The 17,973-nt window shown below is 40.9% G+C and overlaps 1 protein-coding gene across 1 annotated transcript in view; it reads left to right on the forward strand.

The window, feature by feature from the left end:
• The window catches only part of sema3bl (sema domain, immunoglobulin domain (Ig), short basic domain, secreted, (semaphorin) 3bl), a 70,794-nt gene that overhangs the window by 29,618 nt on the left and 23,203 nt on the right, over positions 1–17,973 (forward strand). Inside the window, exon 4 of the mRNA XM_083919619.1 lies at positions 9,143–9,262. Coding sequence (XP_083775745.1) covers positions 9,143–9,262 — 120 coding nt within the window. The remainder of the gene's footprint in view (positions 1–9,142; positions 9,263–17,973) is intronic.

Raw genomic sequence — 17,973 nt, forward strand, 5'->3', positions numbered from 1 at the left:
CAAGTTTCCATTCTCAAGAGATCACCTGACCCAGACAACAGACTACCTAGTTGCTTCCCATTCCCCATTAGCCGCCAAGTAGACAGCAAATACAGTATAGATGCCAGTTCCCAGTCAGCCTTTGCAAGATTTTCTATGTTGCATTGCTGCTGAAGCCGTCAGGACCTATTTCATGGCACTTTGTAACCAACTCTGTTGCCAATGTCTGTTTGCTGACCGTTGAATTTGTTTTCCTGACTGCCTGCCTATTTTGGCAGCCTTTTATTCTACCAGTTGAGCCTTGATGTCTCCATTTGGATTTCCATCCCTGTTTCCAGTAACTTGTACTCTGATGGTACAATGTGGTCAAAAATGAACCCAACAGACCCTGCTTTATCCATAAATGAAGTGACTGCATTGACCTAAGCTGTTGAGCAGCTCATTTTACTTACTTTTGCCAAAATGCCTCAAATGAAGAGCAGAACTCCAAGTATGACACTTGTGTCCTCCAAAGCCTGGCTTGTCAAGTTGGTGTTGGGCTTTCAGAGATCCTGATGAGTCAGCAGCCAAATCCTCTTGCCACATCAGTCCCTGCTCTGCTCTGTGGTTCTCCGGGATCTGCCAGTCCCTGCCTAATTTATAGAAAGACATTTTAACGAGTTTGAGAGGCAGGAAACAACATATTAATGAATTTGCGGCACTACAAGGCCCCTTTTTAACAGCAGTCTCAACATGACACATGTTGTGATGGAAAGTGCAGAATGTGCCTCAAGCGGGAGTCTATAACGAACAAAGTGTAAGTCCACAGTAAGTCATACATTGCTCCCAAGTATCCCTGAAAAAGCACAATAAACTACAGTATAGACTATTCTTGACTCTAATGAATTCTGAATAAAGCCATTCATTGTTAATGAAAACAAGGGACAAAGACAGAAGAAGCCTTCAGAAGAGCATCGTCTTTGTAAATTAAGAGGAGTAAAATTGAGAAATTACTTCATCTTAATGAGGGCTGGGAAAACAGAGGGAGGGAGGAGGAGATGGAATTAAGGAAAATAAAAGGAGATGGGGAGTGTAAAGTATTAGATATGAGAGAGAGATTTGAAAGAGGAGAAAAACACAACGGGAGGACAGTGTTTATGTAATTATGACCATAGAAGAGAGAAGAGGAGAGGGAGATTCTGAGACAACCACCTCAAATTATGTCTAGATACAAACCATTTTGCAGTTCCAGCTTAAAGAAAATCATACTGTAATGAATGGAACAAGCTCCTCACTCTTACCTACTCACTTACTGTTTGTTAGCCTGGAGGATGTTAAAACAAGTATGTAGTACCTCCTGAAAAATGGAACGGGGGTGTATCTCAACAACTACCAGGTGGAGCGCTTTACATTTCATATAAACTTTCATGTTCCCTTCAGCATGAATTAGTAGGCCTACTGATCTTTGCAATCCCTCAGCCTTTCATTTAGTAGCATTATCAGGTCAAAATGATAATTTCTCAAATTCTTTGATTCATAGTTACTAATGACATTCTCATTAGCCTCAGCTGCACTTTATAGTTAGGGTGCTACAGTTCTGCTACGTTACCGTAGTTTAGTTTAACAGTAGGTGACAGTTTCTCTCTCTATTGGATAGAAGACTGGATAGAAAATAGGACACAGGAAAAAAAGGTGTAAAAGAAGGAATAAATAAAAGCGCACTGAGACATTGTTTAATTTTCTCCCAGTTGGAAAGGAAGTTTCCCGCTGCTTTAGTGGTGCCCAGAATACAACTGGCACTAATTACTGGTTAACACGCACCCGCATACGCAAGGCGGAGACACTGCTGTAGTTGTAAAAGTAATGTGACTTTTTGTGTCTTTTTGGGTTCATGGCAAGTAGTCTGTCAAACACGTCATCTGGAATGGGTTAGAAAGGTTGTGTGTGTGTGTGTGTGTGTGTGTGTGTGTGTGTGTGTGTGTGTGTGTCTAAAGGTACATTTTGTCTGTGTTTGAAGTGGCAGGTGTGTTTTGGGTGTCTTATATCAGTTTTATTAGGTGTTTCCTCTGCACAGTGCTCACACCGCGCTAGGTGTGTATGTGTCTGTGTGTGTGTGTGTGTGTGCCTATGCTACTGCACTGTCCATAGCAGAAAGGAGGAGTCACTATGCATTATTAAACAGGTCTTAAAACAGGATGCATATACGTGTGTGTGTGTGTGTATGTGTGAAATGTGTCTGAGATATTTGTATGCTTATGCTAAACTACACATGCATCTTTCTGCATTCCTTCACGTTTGAGTTTTTTGGTGTCAAATTAGATTGATTACTGCTGTAGGCCTATCCCGTGGCATCTACAAAGCAACACACACAAACACACACACACACACACACACACACACACACACACACACACACACACACACACACACACACACACACACACACACACACACACACACACACACACACACACACACATATCATATGTTTGCTTTCTGCATCTGTATAACATAACTGATTTTGACAAAAAGTGGTAGAGGTTTAGCGAGGACTTATGTGTGCAAGAGCACTGTATGTACTTTAGCTCCATGACCTCCTCTATTGTCCTCAATATGTCCATACCTTGACATTACAAGTGAGTGAGAAGGTAAAGCAGCCCTTTTTTATCTCTTTAATGAAAGCCTTTGTCTCCACAGCCTCCTACTGACAAGTGTCTCCCACCTTAAAACATGGTTTTACTGATAGCGTTTCCTCCCGAGTCACAACCTCGTGACCTTCACCATCATTAATTACAGCTCAGACAAATAAATAACAGGCTGAGGGGAGGCACTCAGTTACTTCAGCCAAGCATGCAGTGTCTTGCTCAGGCTGTTGACACATTTTTCTGCTTCATCTATCTGTATCTCCTGCTTACAATTGGTGGATTATAGAGTACTTCTTCCATCATGCATTGAAATTATGATGATTATAATGTTGTGCGTGTCGGGCATGAACAAAACCTTTTGAACACAGAGCAGGGATCACAGCAGAGACAGCAAGTTGGGCATTTTGAGTGTGCGGATAATTCCCCTTTGAGAAAACGAGCGAGGCACTGTGTAAGTCAGAATTTGTACATCTGTGAACTAAAAAGTTTGGTTTGTTTGCTCAGTTCTGTGCTTTGTTCATTCATGTCACACTTGATAGTACCAGTAATCTGTCTTCCCTCGTGGTTTGGCACAGCTGGGATCAGTTTCACTTAGTTTGAATTTAGTCTTTGGCATTTGATGTCTGGGTGAAGGAAAGTGAGAGACCTCTGTTTTACCAACTGTAAATGCCCTGGCACATCTCCACCATTAATATGCCTGTTTGTACAGTACACACCCAATTGAAACGACTCTCATATCCTCAGAAGAGATTTAGAAAGAACCAGAAAGGATTGATGCAGTACAGGACTAAAACATTAAAACATTATTTTAATTTTACTTAAATATACACATCATCTAACACCTGCAATCTGACCCACATGATGTTGTTTTTTACCCAGAAAACAAACCTTTAAATAAAATTAAGAAAAAATTGTAAATCGCCTTTGTTACGAGTCAGCTGGCAGGTACACTCACTCTGACTTAGGATTGGTACCTAAATATAATTTCTCGAAGTACTGAGAAACATGGTCATACTGTATACAACGTCATTCTTCACTGGTTAATATGTTTGTTTCAAGCTAAAAACAAATGGAAATCTCAAGATTGAAAGTAAACTGTTTACACTGGTATAATACAGGACTACAGTATATCATAGACTATTTAAAAAATGGACGTAGCATCTCTGTCGAGGTCCGTTCTCTCAACTCGAGCCACCATCTTGTCAGACATTGACTCTGCCTCATTTCCTCGGACCCAAAAAAGGACATGTATGTGACGTTGGCGGGAGGGAGACACGTCCATCTGGCTGATGTGTACCTCCGAGGTGAGGTGAGGGCCAGCGGCTAGCTGTCACTCAAGAGACCGGGCCCCTAATTATTCACACAAAAAATCACCCACCTCACTGCTCTCAAACATACAGACTAGAATGTTTTTGTGTGCGTGCTGTGATAACAACCTATTTAACATGAGGGTCAATGAGAAATTGCTCTATTATGAAACCTGCCTCTAGTGGACACTTAGAGAACTGACATTTTTGACACCTCCATATTGGATCAACCAGGAAGTCACTGTGGTGAGGGTTTGGCCTATATGCACTAACCTGTGGGTCTAGTTTTGGGACAAAAAAGCAGCTTCTCTATCTCTGTTCAATATTAATGAGAAAAAGATGCTGCAAATCACACATGCAGAGACAAAGTAAGGACTGTCTCCTGCTTTTTTAGTTGCCAAAATGTTGGCAAATGCTGACTGCAGTTCTTACATCTGCCAGGAAGCCAAGAAGGTGACTGTGTTTTTTTAAATCCTAAAATTAATATTTGATTGTTTAAATGGTGGGAGTAAATGTTTGGAAAAACTAGCTCACACTTTGGCAAGAGTTTCTTTCCATGGCTGAATGTTTTCAGTGCTGTTTGGAAGTCAATGGAGAGTCTCTTTTATTTCTTTGAGGATCAAACAGCCGCTGAGACCAAAGTCTAAGAGAGGCCAGTTCGTCCAGCTGTCCAGCTTTGAACTGTTTTTTGTACGATATTTGTATGTCTGTGATTATGTTTGTATATGGGGTCCTGTTGGCTGTGCTTGTACAAGTGCATATTTATGCATGGGTGTGCATGTGTACGTCCTTATTTCCTGTTTGTATTACAGAATCTGACTTCTCTCCACTGAACATTGGCTGTTTATACTGGAAACTGCTCTCCATGTCCAAACTTTCCTCTCCCTGCCCGGGTCACTCGATCATAGAACATGTTTGGCTACAGGAGCTCTCTTTGCTGTTAGCTCTACCACTGTCCTCCATGGACATTGCTAGTAAACTGGATACAATCATACAAGTTAAGTCCTATCAAGTAAAATCATCCAAATTTATCAATGTTGACCAAAACTTCCTCTGTTCCTCTTAACTGTTTGAAACGTTCTACCAAAACAACAACAGCAACAATGCTAGCTGACTAATGAGACCTACTCTGGGTATGTTGAGCACAATTAGTCCATTTAAAAAACAATCGGCATTGCAAGATGAGTAGAGGAGTAGATGATACTCTGAGGATTAGTTAGTTAATAGTTTCTGACATGGCACATCAACAGCAATGCCATCTGTCTATGTAAGTCATTTTGGGATTTATTTATTTTTTGCAACCACTAAAATATCAGCAAAGTCCATATGACAATGTGCCCAAGAGGTCGAACGTTTAAAATTATCAGCCCGTATAGGAAACAAACTTGGAGAAGAAATAGTATGAGAAACATTTTCCTGGTCCTTGAGCACATTTCGTGATTGCATTTATGTGTAGCATATTTGAATATGAATGTGTCATTGCCAAATTGTGATGCTGTGTTGTACTTACCGTAAACAAATCAGACCATGATTAAGATGATTTGTAGCCTGTGGCACTGTTACTGCTCATATTTCTCAAAATAAAAAACACATCATTGTTTCATGTTTCTCTACGTACTCCTGCTCTCAGGAGTCGCCTTCTCTTCTTCTTCAGTCAAAGTTAATCTAATTACGACCCGGCCTAGGGGAAACCTAGTTCCCTCTGCAACAAAAGAATTTGCAGCCCTTTTACAGGTTTATTTACGACATCTACCATCAGGGTGAGCTTACAAAGGAGAGCCCGCAGGAGCTTGGAGAAGCCGGCCTTTTAGCTACCTCCTGTAGCAACCTATACACGCTCAATCATTCAATCAGCTGCTCACCTGAGGAGGAAAACATCCACCACACAGGCACAGCAGGGGTTAAACATGTACAACATATGGAAAAGAAAAAGCTCTTCCAACCTCTGGATGAGCTTCCCTTCGAATTTATTGAAAAACATATTTTTGAAGACACAATTGCTTGGCTGTTTTCTATAGTAAGTGAGTTTGATTTTACACCTTCATCTGCCATTGAACTTTTAAATATTTAGCTTTTGTTGAGAGCACAGTGCTCTGTTCCAAAATCACTGATCTCCATGGGAAATGGTCCCAGGATTGCAAATTGTCCAGGCAGGGAGAGACTGACTTGGCAATGTTCTTGTTTGTTTATGTTAACGATACATATATGACAGAGCAAATTTAGTACAAAAATTGATGTTTAAAATTCTATACATATATTTTTTTAACCCCCAAGATGCAAAACTGTGGTTTACGTGGTCAGTTTAAAAGTTTGAACCGTGTGCAGCCGCTTGGTATTCCTGGGAAGGAGCGTTTGTGGTCAGCCAGCCGCCCCTTGATAATCAAAGGTTAATAAATGAACATTGTGAGCTCTTGTTTCCACCAAATAGCTTGACCCTGGCTATTTACTCAGTGATTAAATGTCTCCATTATAAATTCTGGCTAGATGTTAAGACTACTCCCTGAAATCCCCCAGTGAGACTAAACCAGATTTAGTATTCAAACCACTTCATTTTCTGTTTAACGCCACTCCCTTTATTGCCACTTAATCTCAGTAAGACCACACATATGCGTATAACCCCAAATCCCAGAGTGGGGGAGCAGAGACATAATTCCTCCTTTCAACATTTCATTCCACTCTTTGCTCTCCTTGGCCACACCGATTCCAAGACAACTCCCTGAGTAGTAGAACGGAAACATACTGTAGGAGAGACACATTTCTATTTATTCTCAGTACACTTCATAGGATATCCTACACCTTGTATATCTGCTGTAAAGACAAAGACATAATGTAAAGTCCAGCCCATAGAAATTAAACACAAACAGAATGGTCAGAGCGGCGGCCATTTTTATGTGTACCCTTGCTAAGCCTTATAAACTTCTGTATAACCCGACTTGCGGCAGGGGAGGTTTTGCAGTAACATTGGCCAAAGAAACAATGTATATGTTAGGAAAGCAAGCTGCTTAATGAGTCACATAACTTATGCGCCAGCCACACATTCCTGTCACCATTTAGGAAACACGTCACTATCACCAGCTACGTGACAACTTTGTTTGGCTCGTTTTTCTGTGCCAGGTGTCGTGTGGGGGCATGGCAGAGTTAGCCAACCTAGCTACTTAGCCAGCCATCCACTGGTTGGCTTGCTGGAGCCGCTGTGTTTTCATGTTTTGTGCAAACTCACAACATGGTGGCACCCATATCCAGGATATTTTGGCTTCACTTTTGAACAGTGGGAGGAAGTGGAGCAGCGTTATTCAACGTTATACACAGTCTATGGGTCTAACGACCCGCTGACCCACTACCGTTGGATCTAACGGTCTCTCATCCTCACTCCCTGACATAACTGTGTCAGTCAGCTCTCTGCCCAATGAGCTGTGACACTTAATGGCTCCACTGACGTGTATTGTCACCATAACAACTAACAACAACTGCCATTTTGTTGTGTACTAGTCAAATTATCCCAGCAAAGGGCTCAATGGCCTTTCTGTCCAATATAATTTCAATGGTCCAGCGTTTAATTTTTCCCTCCAGGAGATGATTACAGTAGGCTGGAGATACATTTTACACTGATTTGTCATGAGTAAAGCCATCTGATTCTAATATGGTCTAAACAATTAGAAAGAGACCACTGTTAGAATTGCTTTATGATATCTTTTCTTTCTCAACTGATACATTGCGGCATATGTGAAATCCAGATGCCCCTTTTTTGTAAAGCTTGAATACTTAAAAGCAAATTTAAAGCATTCTTAATAAAAACATGTTTCTGTTTAATTTTTCACTGGTCTATTTTTTTTTCGTAGATAAATGAGCAAGTTGGAAAGTGTGATGTAAACTATTTCTCATACTGCAGTGATATGGTTTACATCAGGTCGGCAGCGCTTCAAAGCACTTAAGGAAATGTTTGAGTGTCTGACGGCGAGTTTGAAAGAGACATGGGCCACACACAAAATGACAGATTTACTAGACTCATTTACTTAACATAAAGAGACTAGCACACATGCTCTTCGAAATCAGGAAAAGACCTTCACACACAGCACACAAATGCTTAAAAGCCAACGAGCCATGCATAAAAACACTTGGATCGCGATGAACTCATCTCATTCAGCATCCATACATGGACACAACAGAGACAGACCAGATGCTTATCTTGCAGATATAAGTTTGACCTTGTCAACTTGAGAAAATTAACCCTGGCTGATTCCTTCCTTCTCTGATTTCTTCCTTTTGTTAGCTGCTGCTGTTACAGGCAGGAAGTAGTCATGCCATTTGCTTCCTCTGGACCTCTGTGTAGTATAAAAATGTCTTAATACCTGTTTCCTCAGTCACCACTTCTTTTGTTCTCACTCTGATGTGTGTTTGAGTGTCTGGCCTTTTGACATTGTCCGACTGAATATCTTTGTTTCCATTTCAGGCCTTCTGACTCCAGTTTTAGCTCCACATACACGGCGGTTGAGTGTGCTGTGGAGTTTATCAAAATTATCAAAGTTAAACTCAGAGTTATTGTTGGTGTCCTTATATCCCTTATGACTCAAAACTCAGATTCAACATCCAAAAGGATCCCTCACGTTCTCATTTTGGCACCCAGGTATTTCTGATGCGTTATCAATCCTGACATGGTTCCTTTGTAACCCATACGTGATGAAACTTGTTCTATAACATCAGCTTGTCATGTTGGCTAAAATTCAAAAAACAGAGATAAGAGTCCTATGCGGGACACTGTAGATATTACATTTCATCTAATAAAGGTTTTTTTTTCTTTCTTGGCCCTCATTACAAACATGTGGGATCAATAAACCTCATTTTGGTTCTTTGCAATACCCTGGAAATTAACTTATCTCGTTTTGGATGACAGTTACCGTGGCACTGTGGGATTTCATATATATATAGAGAGAGAGAGAGTGTGTGTGTGTGTGTGTGTGTTTATCATGCAACACGCGTGCAAGAGTGAAAATTGTTTTTTTTTTTGTGAAATGGAAAGTTAAACATGGTTCTTATCTGTGGGGTCAGTGCCCAAATACAGAACGTAAAGCACTCTATTCACACCACGTTCACTTTGGCTCTCTTTGAGTGAACTTTGTGCTCAAATTTGCATCACAGAGCATTTGACACAACATATACAGTATATTATACCTTTTCCCATATTACCTTGAGATGCAAAGTTTAAATCTGTGTGTATGTATCTGTTTTTTGCAGACGGAGTGTGCAAACTTTGTTCGCCTCCTGCAGCCCTATAACCGCACCCACCTCCTGGCCTGTGGCACCGGTGCCTTCCAGCCCATGTGTGCCTACATCTACGTGGGGCACAGAGGAGAGGTAAGCTGGGATGAATTTGGGCAGTGTGTGTGTGGGAGAACCGGGGTGGTCGGCAAAGAATTGTGGAAGGGGGAATGTCTTAGCACATCAGTTAAAACAAAAACATACACAGACAAACAAATACACACATACAGCCACAAATAAACTACATCATCATAAATAACGATCATTCTGTGCTTTTGATTAAAACTGATACACAGCTGCCACAGTTGCGATCTTTATTTTACTGTATGCATGCTGAAGTACCACTGCACTGTCTCCATTTCCTTAAGGAAATGTTTGGAAACTGTAACTTGTATTCACTTTTTATGCATTGTGTAGCCAATAGTTTACTTTGATATCAACTGACCATAAGTCAAGTTTTATTACTGTGCAACTCCTCAGGAAGACTTTTTCCACTGTTATGGCTACTTGATCTGCATTATCAGTCATAAACTGCCTTTAGCAGTGATGGATATAAATCTCAACTGACAGTATGATAATGTCTCCGTCCACCTGATGAAAGTAAGTTCAATATTCACTCTCATTTGAGCTCTGATTTGGCCTCCACCAACTCCTGAGAAAAACATATTTGGCTTTTTGGCTTCTAAATGCTCCAGTAATATTCACTTGCTAGTCACTTGCATTGTCTCTCTGGCCTTTGGTTTTGAATTGTGTAAGTGTAAGTCAACTTGTGATTGCGAGAAGGGGCTGCCTCTGTGGATTTATGTTTTATTGGGGGATTTCTGAAAGCTGGGAGACTGGATTACGTAGAAAATGTGCAGACCGGAAGAAACACTATGCATAACCAGTCTAAAAGGGTCTTTGATGATCACTTTCTATGGGGTCAGCATTGCAAGAAATGATTTTACCTTACACAGAGACATACGGTTTACGTGGAAAAGAAAGAAAAAACCTTGCACATGGCATGTACTTCAGGGCTAGACCACCACCACAAACACTTGTAGTTATGTTTTTATGATTAGCCTAGTTATATGTTTAAATCAAATATATATATATGATGCTGACTAAAGTGAAACTCATCCAAAGTTGATAAAATACTACATGAAGTTACAAGCAACTGTTGTCTAACTAGTTCCCAGTATGAACAAGCAGTAAAGAAATGTCTGTTATCATTGCAGCATTGAGACAGGATGCCACTGTATCATAATACTCATAAGAATATAAAGTACTGTTCATATGATATGATAAGAAATCAATGCGTTGCCTCTATCCTGGGGAGGAAACCAGGGTAATGGAACAAATATGGTTGGAGCCAAAACACAGCTCAGACTGCCCTTTGAGCGGAGATCCCCCGGGTTCAAGGTTAAGCCTCAGCAGGCAGCTCTGCTCTGTAGGGCTACTCAGCCTCAGCGTCGGACCCTCTATACATCTTTTCAACCGCACAGACTGGCTCTCTACACAGCCACTTAGCTCTGTGGGACCCTCTGCAGAGTCTCGCACTTGGAGACATTTGAAAGGCAAGAATCAATGAATGGAGCTATTAAGAAAGACTTGCAGCTTGCTGTTTCAAGGCGGTCCACCAGATCACAGCCCAGTGTGCCGCCCTGCCTGGCTCAGCAGGAGGAGGTCAAACCGGGCATAAGGAGAGAGGAAAGCTGGATGTTGGCAACGAGCAAAGAGGGAAATGAGACATTGGGGTGGGAGAGTGCCAACCCTTTCATGGAAAGATTGTGTGTGTGTGTATGTGTGTGTGTGTGTGCACGTAAAGTACAGAAGGCAAATTACAGCATTTCTTTTTCTTGTAGATTTATTTGCTTGTCAGTGTGTGTGCTCTCCTTGGTGCCATTTTCTACCTTCCTCTCAATCTGTCATCCCCAGTGTGGTTTTTGGACTACAGGTTTTATTGCACATGATGAACAACAGGGCACGTCTTCCTCGGCTCATGCTGAATAACTTTAATCCCAGGAACAATATACAGTGGTCTGCATGGTTGAGAACAAGTAAAACAAAAATAAGTCTGTGGAATCCTTGAAGGATGGTGGGCTAAAGAACAGAGCAGCCATGTTCTGAAAAGTAGGTCACCTGTTTTTGCTTTTCCTACCCTCTAATATGACCCACAGGAGCATTTCTTTTCTTAGCACCCTTACTGGTGACAGCAAATCAACATATCCTGATACCTAAATGTAACAGTTGCATTTTTAAATAACCTTTTGAAATAGCTGTAGCATGGTAAGCTTAAGGGAATAAACCTAACCTAGTTACATGTGTAACTTCATTTATGCGTGTAAATTAGAATATTTCAAAGTTGACTTTTGGTATCATACGGGGCATGAACAGGTGTGTATATTTGAGCCAACCATCCATCATGGTCTCCGCCCTATGTGCGGACCTCTGCGCTCTTTATACTATGTCCCCATACTTCCTTCTTTGCTCCTGTCATACTTACTACAGCCACCGGAGTTCACTGCCTAACAATAATCATAAATATTGGTCGTAATAAGCTGCTTCTACAAACAGACTTAAGAGTTTTTTTTCATGGGGAAGGACGGTCTCGTAAATCCTCAGACCTGCTGGGAGCAGAACAACCAATCAGTGCGTATATGTGGATTTGCGTTATGTTGCAGTCAGTCAGCTAACCAAGCGCAAAACAATTTCAGATTGAAGTGTAATGTGGAGACGTTTTAATACTTTTACTTGAGGTCTTCAGTGGAAATACTAGAATAAGGGCATTTTGCAACAGCATGGTTCCGGCTCGGCTCTGCTCAACTCAACTCGACTCCACTCGACTTTGCTTGAAGACGTGTTTTAAGTGTCATGACTTTCAGGGCTATCCCTCTTTGGTAACTCTGTGTATTTTGTCCATTTTGTCCACTTTTGGTCGTTTTAAACATCATATAAGTATTGCTCAAGTCACAGAAACCACTGAGAGTGAACCTTGTGTTATGTATGTTACTTTATACTGTTGGTAATGTGTTTTGTTTTTGTTCTGGTGTTCCTGCCTCGAGATCTTTGTGCCACTGTTGTCTGGCAAAAGGTAATGGTGTCGACTCCAAGGTCCGTGGGTAGAGTCCCCAGTTAGTTTGTTTTTTGAAGCAGCTAAATCAGGAAGTGTTGAGTTTTCATCAGCAGTAACTTAACGCTTATGTTATGCTCACAGACATGAGTCGAATCTATCAAGACAAGCTCCACATGCACGATTTCAAGCCACTCATAAACTTCATAATTAAAGGAGTTTAAGTCATAAGTGTGGAAAAACCTTCTGTTGTTGATAATGGGGAAGGCAGTGCGGCTCTCTTTCTCAACATTGCTGCATTCGTTGTATCTTCTCCAGGGAACGTGTGTTTGTGTTTATGATAGAAAGATAGTGTTCTGTCTATCTGTGCGTCTGCAGGTGCGCACAAAATGACTCCCAGGTTGTGTCAGCTGTATGTGTGTTAAAACTCAGACCACCTCAGCTGTACTGACTGATGTTAAGACACCAGTTGTAATCCTGCTTGTGTGTGAGTGTCTGTGTGAATGGACGACACCACAGGGAGCCTGTCCATTTATTTAACCAATCGTTAACTGGTGGAGAACACACACCCATCTGGTAGTCTGACCTCTCCAGGGAACCAAGGCCACGACCCCTCGGACCAGACTCTGGGTGGGATTACCTTTGACCTTCTAGGTGTTTCATCTCAGTAAGGGGCAGACAGACACATGTTCATTTGACTTGCCGTCTGTCACACAGACTTCATGCAAAACTTATGAACGTAGCAAGAGGAACAATGTGAATTAGGGTCATTTACCTCAATTGTGTTGAAGTTAAGAAATAGGCTCTCTTACGGTTTGCCAATGTTTTGGAAAAACATATTCATCTTGGAGCTGTTGTTTTTTAATTTCAGCTAATCTTAACTGTATTTCATGCTTTCATTCAGAGATGAAAACAAAGTAATGCATTTGGCAATATTCTAATATTCCAACCAGTTGACATTCAGTCATGTTGAGAAATGTGTCAGTAATTTTCATATTTCTTGGAGGTTGGTTTTGTACAACATTTCAGAATCACCTAAACTATTTGACATTGTTGTGCAATACGACTGAGTTTTAGTTGGCCAATCGTAAAACAGATTACAGAGTGTTGAGTTTATTGAACAGATGTTACAGTATGGATCAAATGTTTAATCTGTGTCTTGAGTCTGTGTTTCTGCCTCACTCGTGTTTTTATCCAACACACACACACACACACACACACACACACACACACACACACACACACACACACACACACACACACACACACACACACACACACACACACACACACACACACACACACACACACAGGAGTGCCCCACGGTGAGTGACACAGCTGCCTGAGCAGTGTCATAGATGTGAAAATAAACCACATATTACAGTGACGACATACAGAGAACTAGACCCCACGCGTGCACACAAACATGAATACACACACCCAGTCAAGCAAAACATATGACTCAAGCTTGAACATATAAATATGCAGACAGAAACACACACAAACACAATGAAAGACATGCACAGTCAAGTATGAAGGCAAATGTGTAGAAAGACAAATAGATTGAAACACACAAACACACCACACACACACACACACACACACACACACACACACACACACACACACACACACACACACACACACACACACACACACAGGGAAGCAGTGAGTTATTTATGTTATTATGTATTTTAATGTAAGCACTTTTATATGTATGAAAGGTGCTATATAAATAAATCGGATTTGATTTACAGCAATTGACAGAACACACACACATATACACACACACACACACACACACGATATAGATCCGTCTGGCTTCGCTTACTCAAAAGAGCTACTTTGACTTAGGCTGTTCAGATGCTCCAGTTTTCATTAAAAGCCCACTTTGACTTCACATTTCTGCTTTGTGGCTCTCAGAATGTAACTTGCTGTCTAACTCACGTCCTCTCACCCTGAATTGGACACTTTTAAACTTTTTAAGTTCTTTGGAGGGGAAAGTTCTTCAGCAGAGCCAATATTGCAGCATTAAGGTGAATAAAAAGCTGACTTAAAAGCATGATAAAAAATTAATTGCTTATAAATCATCCATTTATTTTTCCCATATATGTTGCCTTTGGATCAAAGCCCTCCAAACTTCAGATGAATAAATGCTTGTGTTAAAGCGTCTGTCTTTTCTGTATCATTGCTCCTTTTAGACCTTGCTATTTGATATAATAGGTTTCTGTGATTATTACCATAACTTGCTCTTGTCCTGTCCCACTCAGACTCTCCCTCTGTCTCTACTTCTATCTCTGTCTTTTCCTTACTTTTCTGTTTTTCCCTTTCTTTCATAGGAGAAGAATGAAAACCATGATTTAATAAAAGAGCAAGCGTCCCATGCATCTACTAGAGTGAGCTGATTCAAAAATGTAAATTAAAATCTGAAAGGGCAGCCTTGTTTCATATTTGCAGAACTTCATACAGTCCTGTAACATTGACCTCTACTTCATCAAATCATTAACAGCAAGGGAGGACAAGCAGGAGGGAGATGAAGACGAAGATTAGAGACTGGCTCAGTAAGACAGAGGAAGAGAGATTGGAAAGCTAGAGAAGCATTCGGAAAGATGCTGTTTTGTGGCTGGGTGGTATGGTATGATTATAACTGACGGTCTCATTTTTCTCCCTTCTGTCACTCCTACATGCCCTATATTATTCGTTTCTTGATGTACAAAGACGGACAATTAAGAAAAATTAAAGGTGCCACCTCAGTCAAAACAAAATACAAGATGCAAGATGTTACATGTAACTGCACTTCAGCTTAATGACATCTAACAGGGTGGATGAATTATGTATGCCATAATCTGTCATGTTAAGTGTTTTCTAGGAGTTTTATGACTTGGCATTAAAGGTACATTCTTGGTTTCTCTCCCGACTATAACTTGGTTGTAGTTCTAGTTCTAGCAAGAGCGAAGAGACAAAGCAAGTCTAGTCTCGTGGCTGTTGGTTCATTAAGGCTACCGTCTGTGGAGGAATTGCCATATGTGGATACCTTCCTATTTAACTAAGCGTTGTTGCAAAATCTGGGAAGAAGCTTTATGTTTCTTAGGAACTGATATGAGAAAAAAAAAGTAAATTACCGTTTAACAGCTTTTTGTATATTTTAGGCTGAATTGGTTTTGCATTTTTAAATAGACTATGTAACATTGCTGAGCCAAATGGCCAATGTGTTCAAAAATGAGAATTACTAGTGTGACAGCAGAACTAGAGAAGAGTCGTGAAAAGTTTGCTGACACTGTTACATAACGTCATAAGCTAGTGGTCATACTAGAACAAGTCTGGTGGGCGTCACGCACATGCCACAAAGCTTAACTCTATTATTATGTGGCTCATCTATATTTTTCTCTCTGTGTAAAAAAAGTGTACATTCTTTTTTTAATAAACGATTCAAATAAACACCACATTGTACCAGAGGCCATGTGAGGCAGCAGATCCACAGATGTGATAGTTTGGACATTTCAAATCAAAATAAATAAATCAAATCAATGTGTAGCCATGATCCCGAGGTTGATACAATACAGTTCATTCATTCAGATGATAAAGCCTCCGCTTTCAAAACCCTCCATAATCAGCTGCATTATTACTTAGCAAAACCCAATGTGCACACAGTGAAGCTGGCAGCAACCACATGTGTAGCAAGTATAAAACCCTGCTGCATCGCACGTACGTGACACAGCATGTCCATTTCCCATGTATTTTAGCTGTTAGTACCACCCAAGACGATTGTGAATGGTTTAAAGAAATACAAACAATTAAGAACATTTTTTTCCTCTATCTCCGATGGTTAACTCGTGCAGCCAGACCATACTCCAGGGCTGACACAGTGTGGCAATGCGAGACTGTGACCATGTAAGGCTGCAGCAGGAAAACTCCTGTGTGTAGGAAATTGAGCATGGGTGCATTTCATGGCTAATAAAGTCCAGTTCTTTCATTGTAAGAGGAAAAGTGTGCTTCATCATGTCATATCACTTTAAGGCAGCTGATTTAAGATTAAGATTGTAGTCAGCGTTAGGTATTGATTCTGGACAATGGTAAGGTTATAAAATGGATAGTGTGTATGCTAATGAATAAAAAAAGTAAATTAATTTTCTCACAAGTTAAATGATACAAATGTGCATGTATGTGTGTTAGTAGTCACTTGTCCAAATGGTTTTGTAGTAGGGGTCCTGATGTATTTTGCTTGGCATAGTACAAAGTGGCCTGGATCTCTCTCTCTCTCTCTCTCTCTCTCTCTCTCTCTCTCTCTCTCTCTCTCTCTCTCTCTCTCTCTCTCTCTCTCTCTCTCTCTCTCTCTCTCTCTCTCTCTCTCTCTCTCTCTCTCTCTCTCTCTCTCTCTCTCTATCTCTCTCTCTCTCTCTCTCTCTCTCTCTCTCTCCCTCTGTATTGCAGCACTTGTGTGTATTTATCTTGGCAGAGTTTGGCCTAAGTGACTCTGACAGTCTAATCAGCAGTGCAGGCAGCTGCGCCATTCCTCTGGATCATAATGAGATAACACAGACAAATGCACGCACACAGGGACACACACACACACACACACACACACACACACACACACACACACACAAACAACCTAAAAAATGCACAGTCTCTTATACATATAAAATGTGATAGTGTGCAGTGACAAATTGGGTACAGAAGCGCACAAGTGCAGACTAACATCACATGTACACACACACTGAGATAGGTAATACAGAGATACAGTGAAGTTAACTTATGTAACAAAAGAACAAAGAGGTGATGAAAGAATAAGGATGACTAACGGGTGAACTAAATAACCTTGGCAGAGAATGAGATGGCGAGCAGAAAACAGATAGAAATCAGAGCGGAAATCATGATAGAGGGAGGATGAAAGTGATGAGATCGATGGAAGAAGAAATAAGGGATAACGGTTCACTGGGCGTCAAAACGAACAAACAACACATTTCCAAATTTATATAAGTCAATTTTGAGATTTTCATAGTTCAGGTAAGAATAGTGTTTGCACAAAAGCCTTCATTCGCTACCAGCATAGGATTTGTCAGGAAGTGCCGCTTTTTTTCCCATGGTGGATTTCCAGTTTTGAAATGAATGAATAAATAATAAACAGAGTCCTTTTTACAGACATTCAAAAAGCTACATGTGGATCAAATAAGAAATGAACTGCCTCTCCTTAATTGCTGGGACGTGTTGGATATTCCAGTTTATATATAATCTTTTGGTGCGACAATTTGCCGTGTCCATGTTGCTCAACATGAGTGAGTGTGTTGGTGCACGTACAGAACTTAATGTGTGTGGGTGGGCGCAATGTCCTCTTTGCTTTGTACATTATTTTTATCCTGCTGAGTTCAATGTCATCATATCCCCTGTGATCTCCGTTCATTGGAAGACTCACCCTCCCAGTAACAATACTCCATTGTCTATCACAGGAACAGAGTCACACACACACACACACACACACACACACAGTTCACTGTAAGGACACTTAAATCAGTAATATAAAATCAAAGAGGACGTCTTAGTGTGGGTCCTGTCGCCTTCCATTCCCCCTTTTCATCCTGGAAAGTCGAGTAAATTTGGACTCGCATTGATCACACCCAGCAGCCTGGCGCACTGATGTCGTCGAAGCGAGAGCAGAAAGGCTAAACACAAAAGGTCTTTTGTCCACAGTGACCCTGTTTTGACATGGCATGACACAATCCAAGGATGTGGCCAGTGTTCGTCAGGTGAACTTGAC

The sequence above is a fragment of the Echiichthys vipera genome (genome assembly GCF_963691815.1).
Source record: "Echiichthys vipera genome assembly, chromosome: 9".
In the NCBI taxonomy this organism is placed as follows: Eukaryota; Metazoa; Chordata; class Actinopteri; order Perciformes; family Trachinidae; genus Echiichthys; species Echiichthys vipera.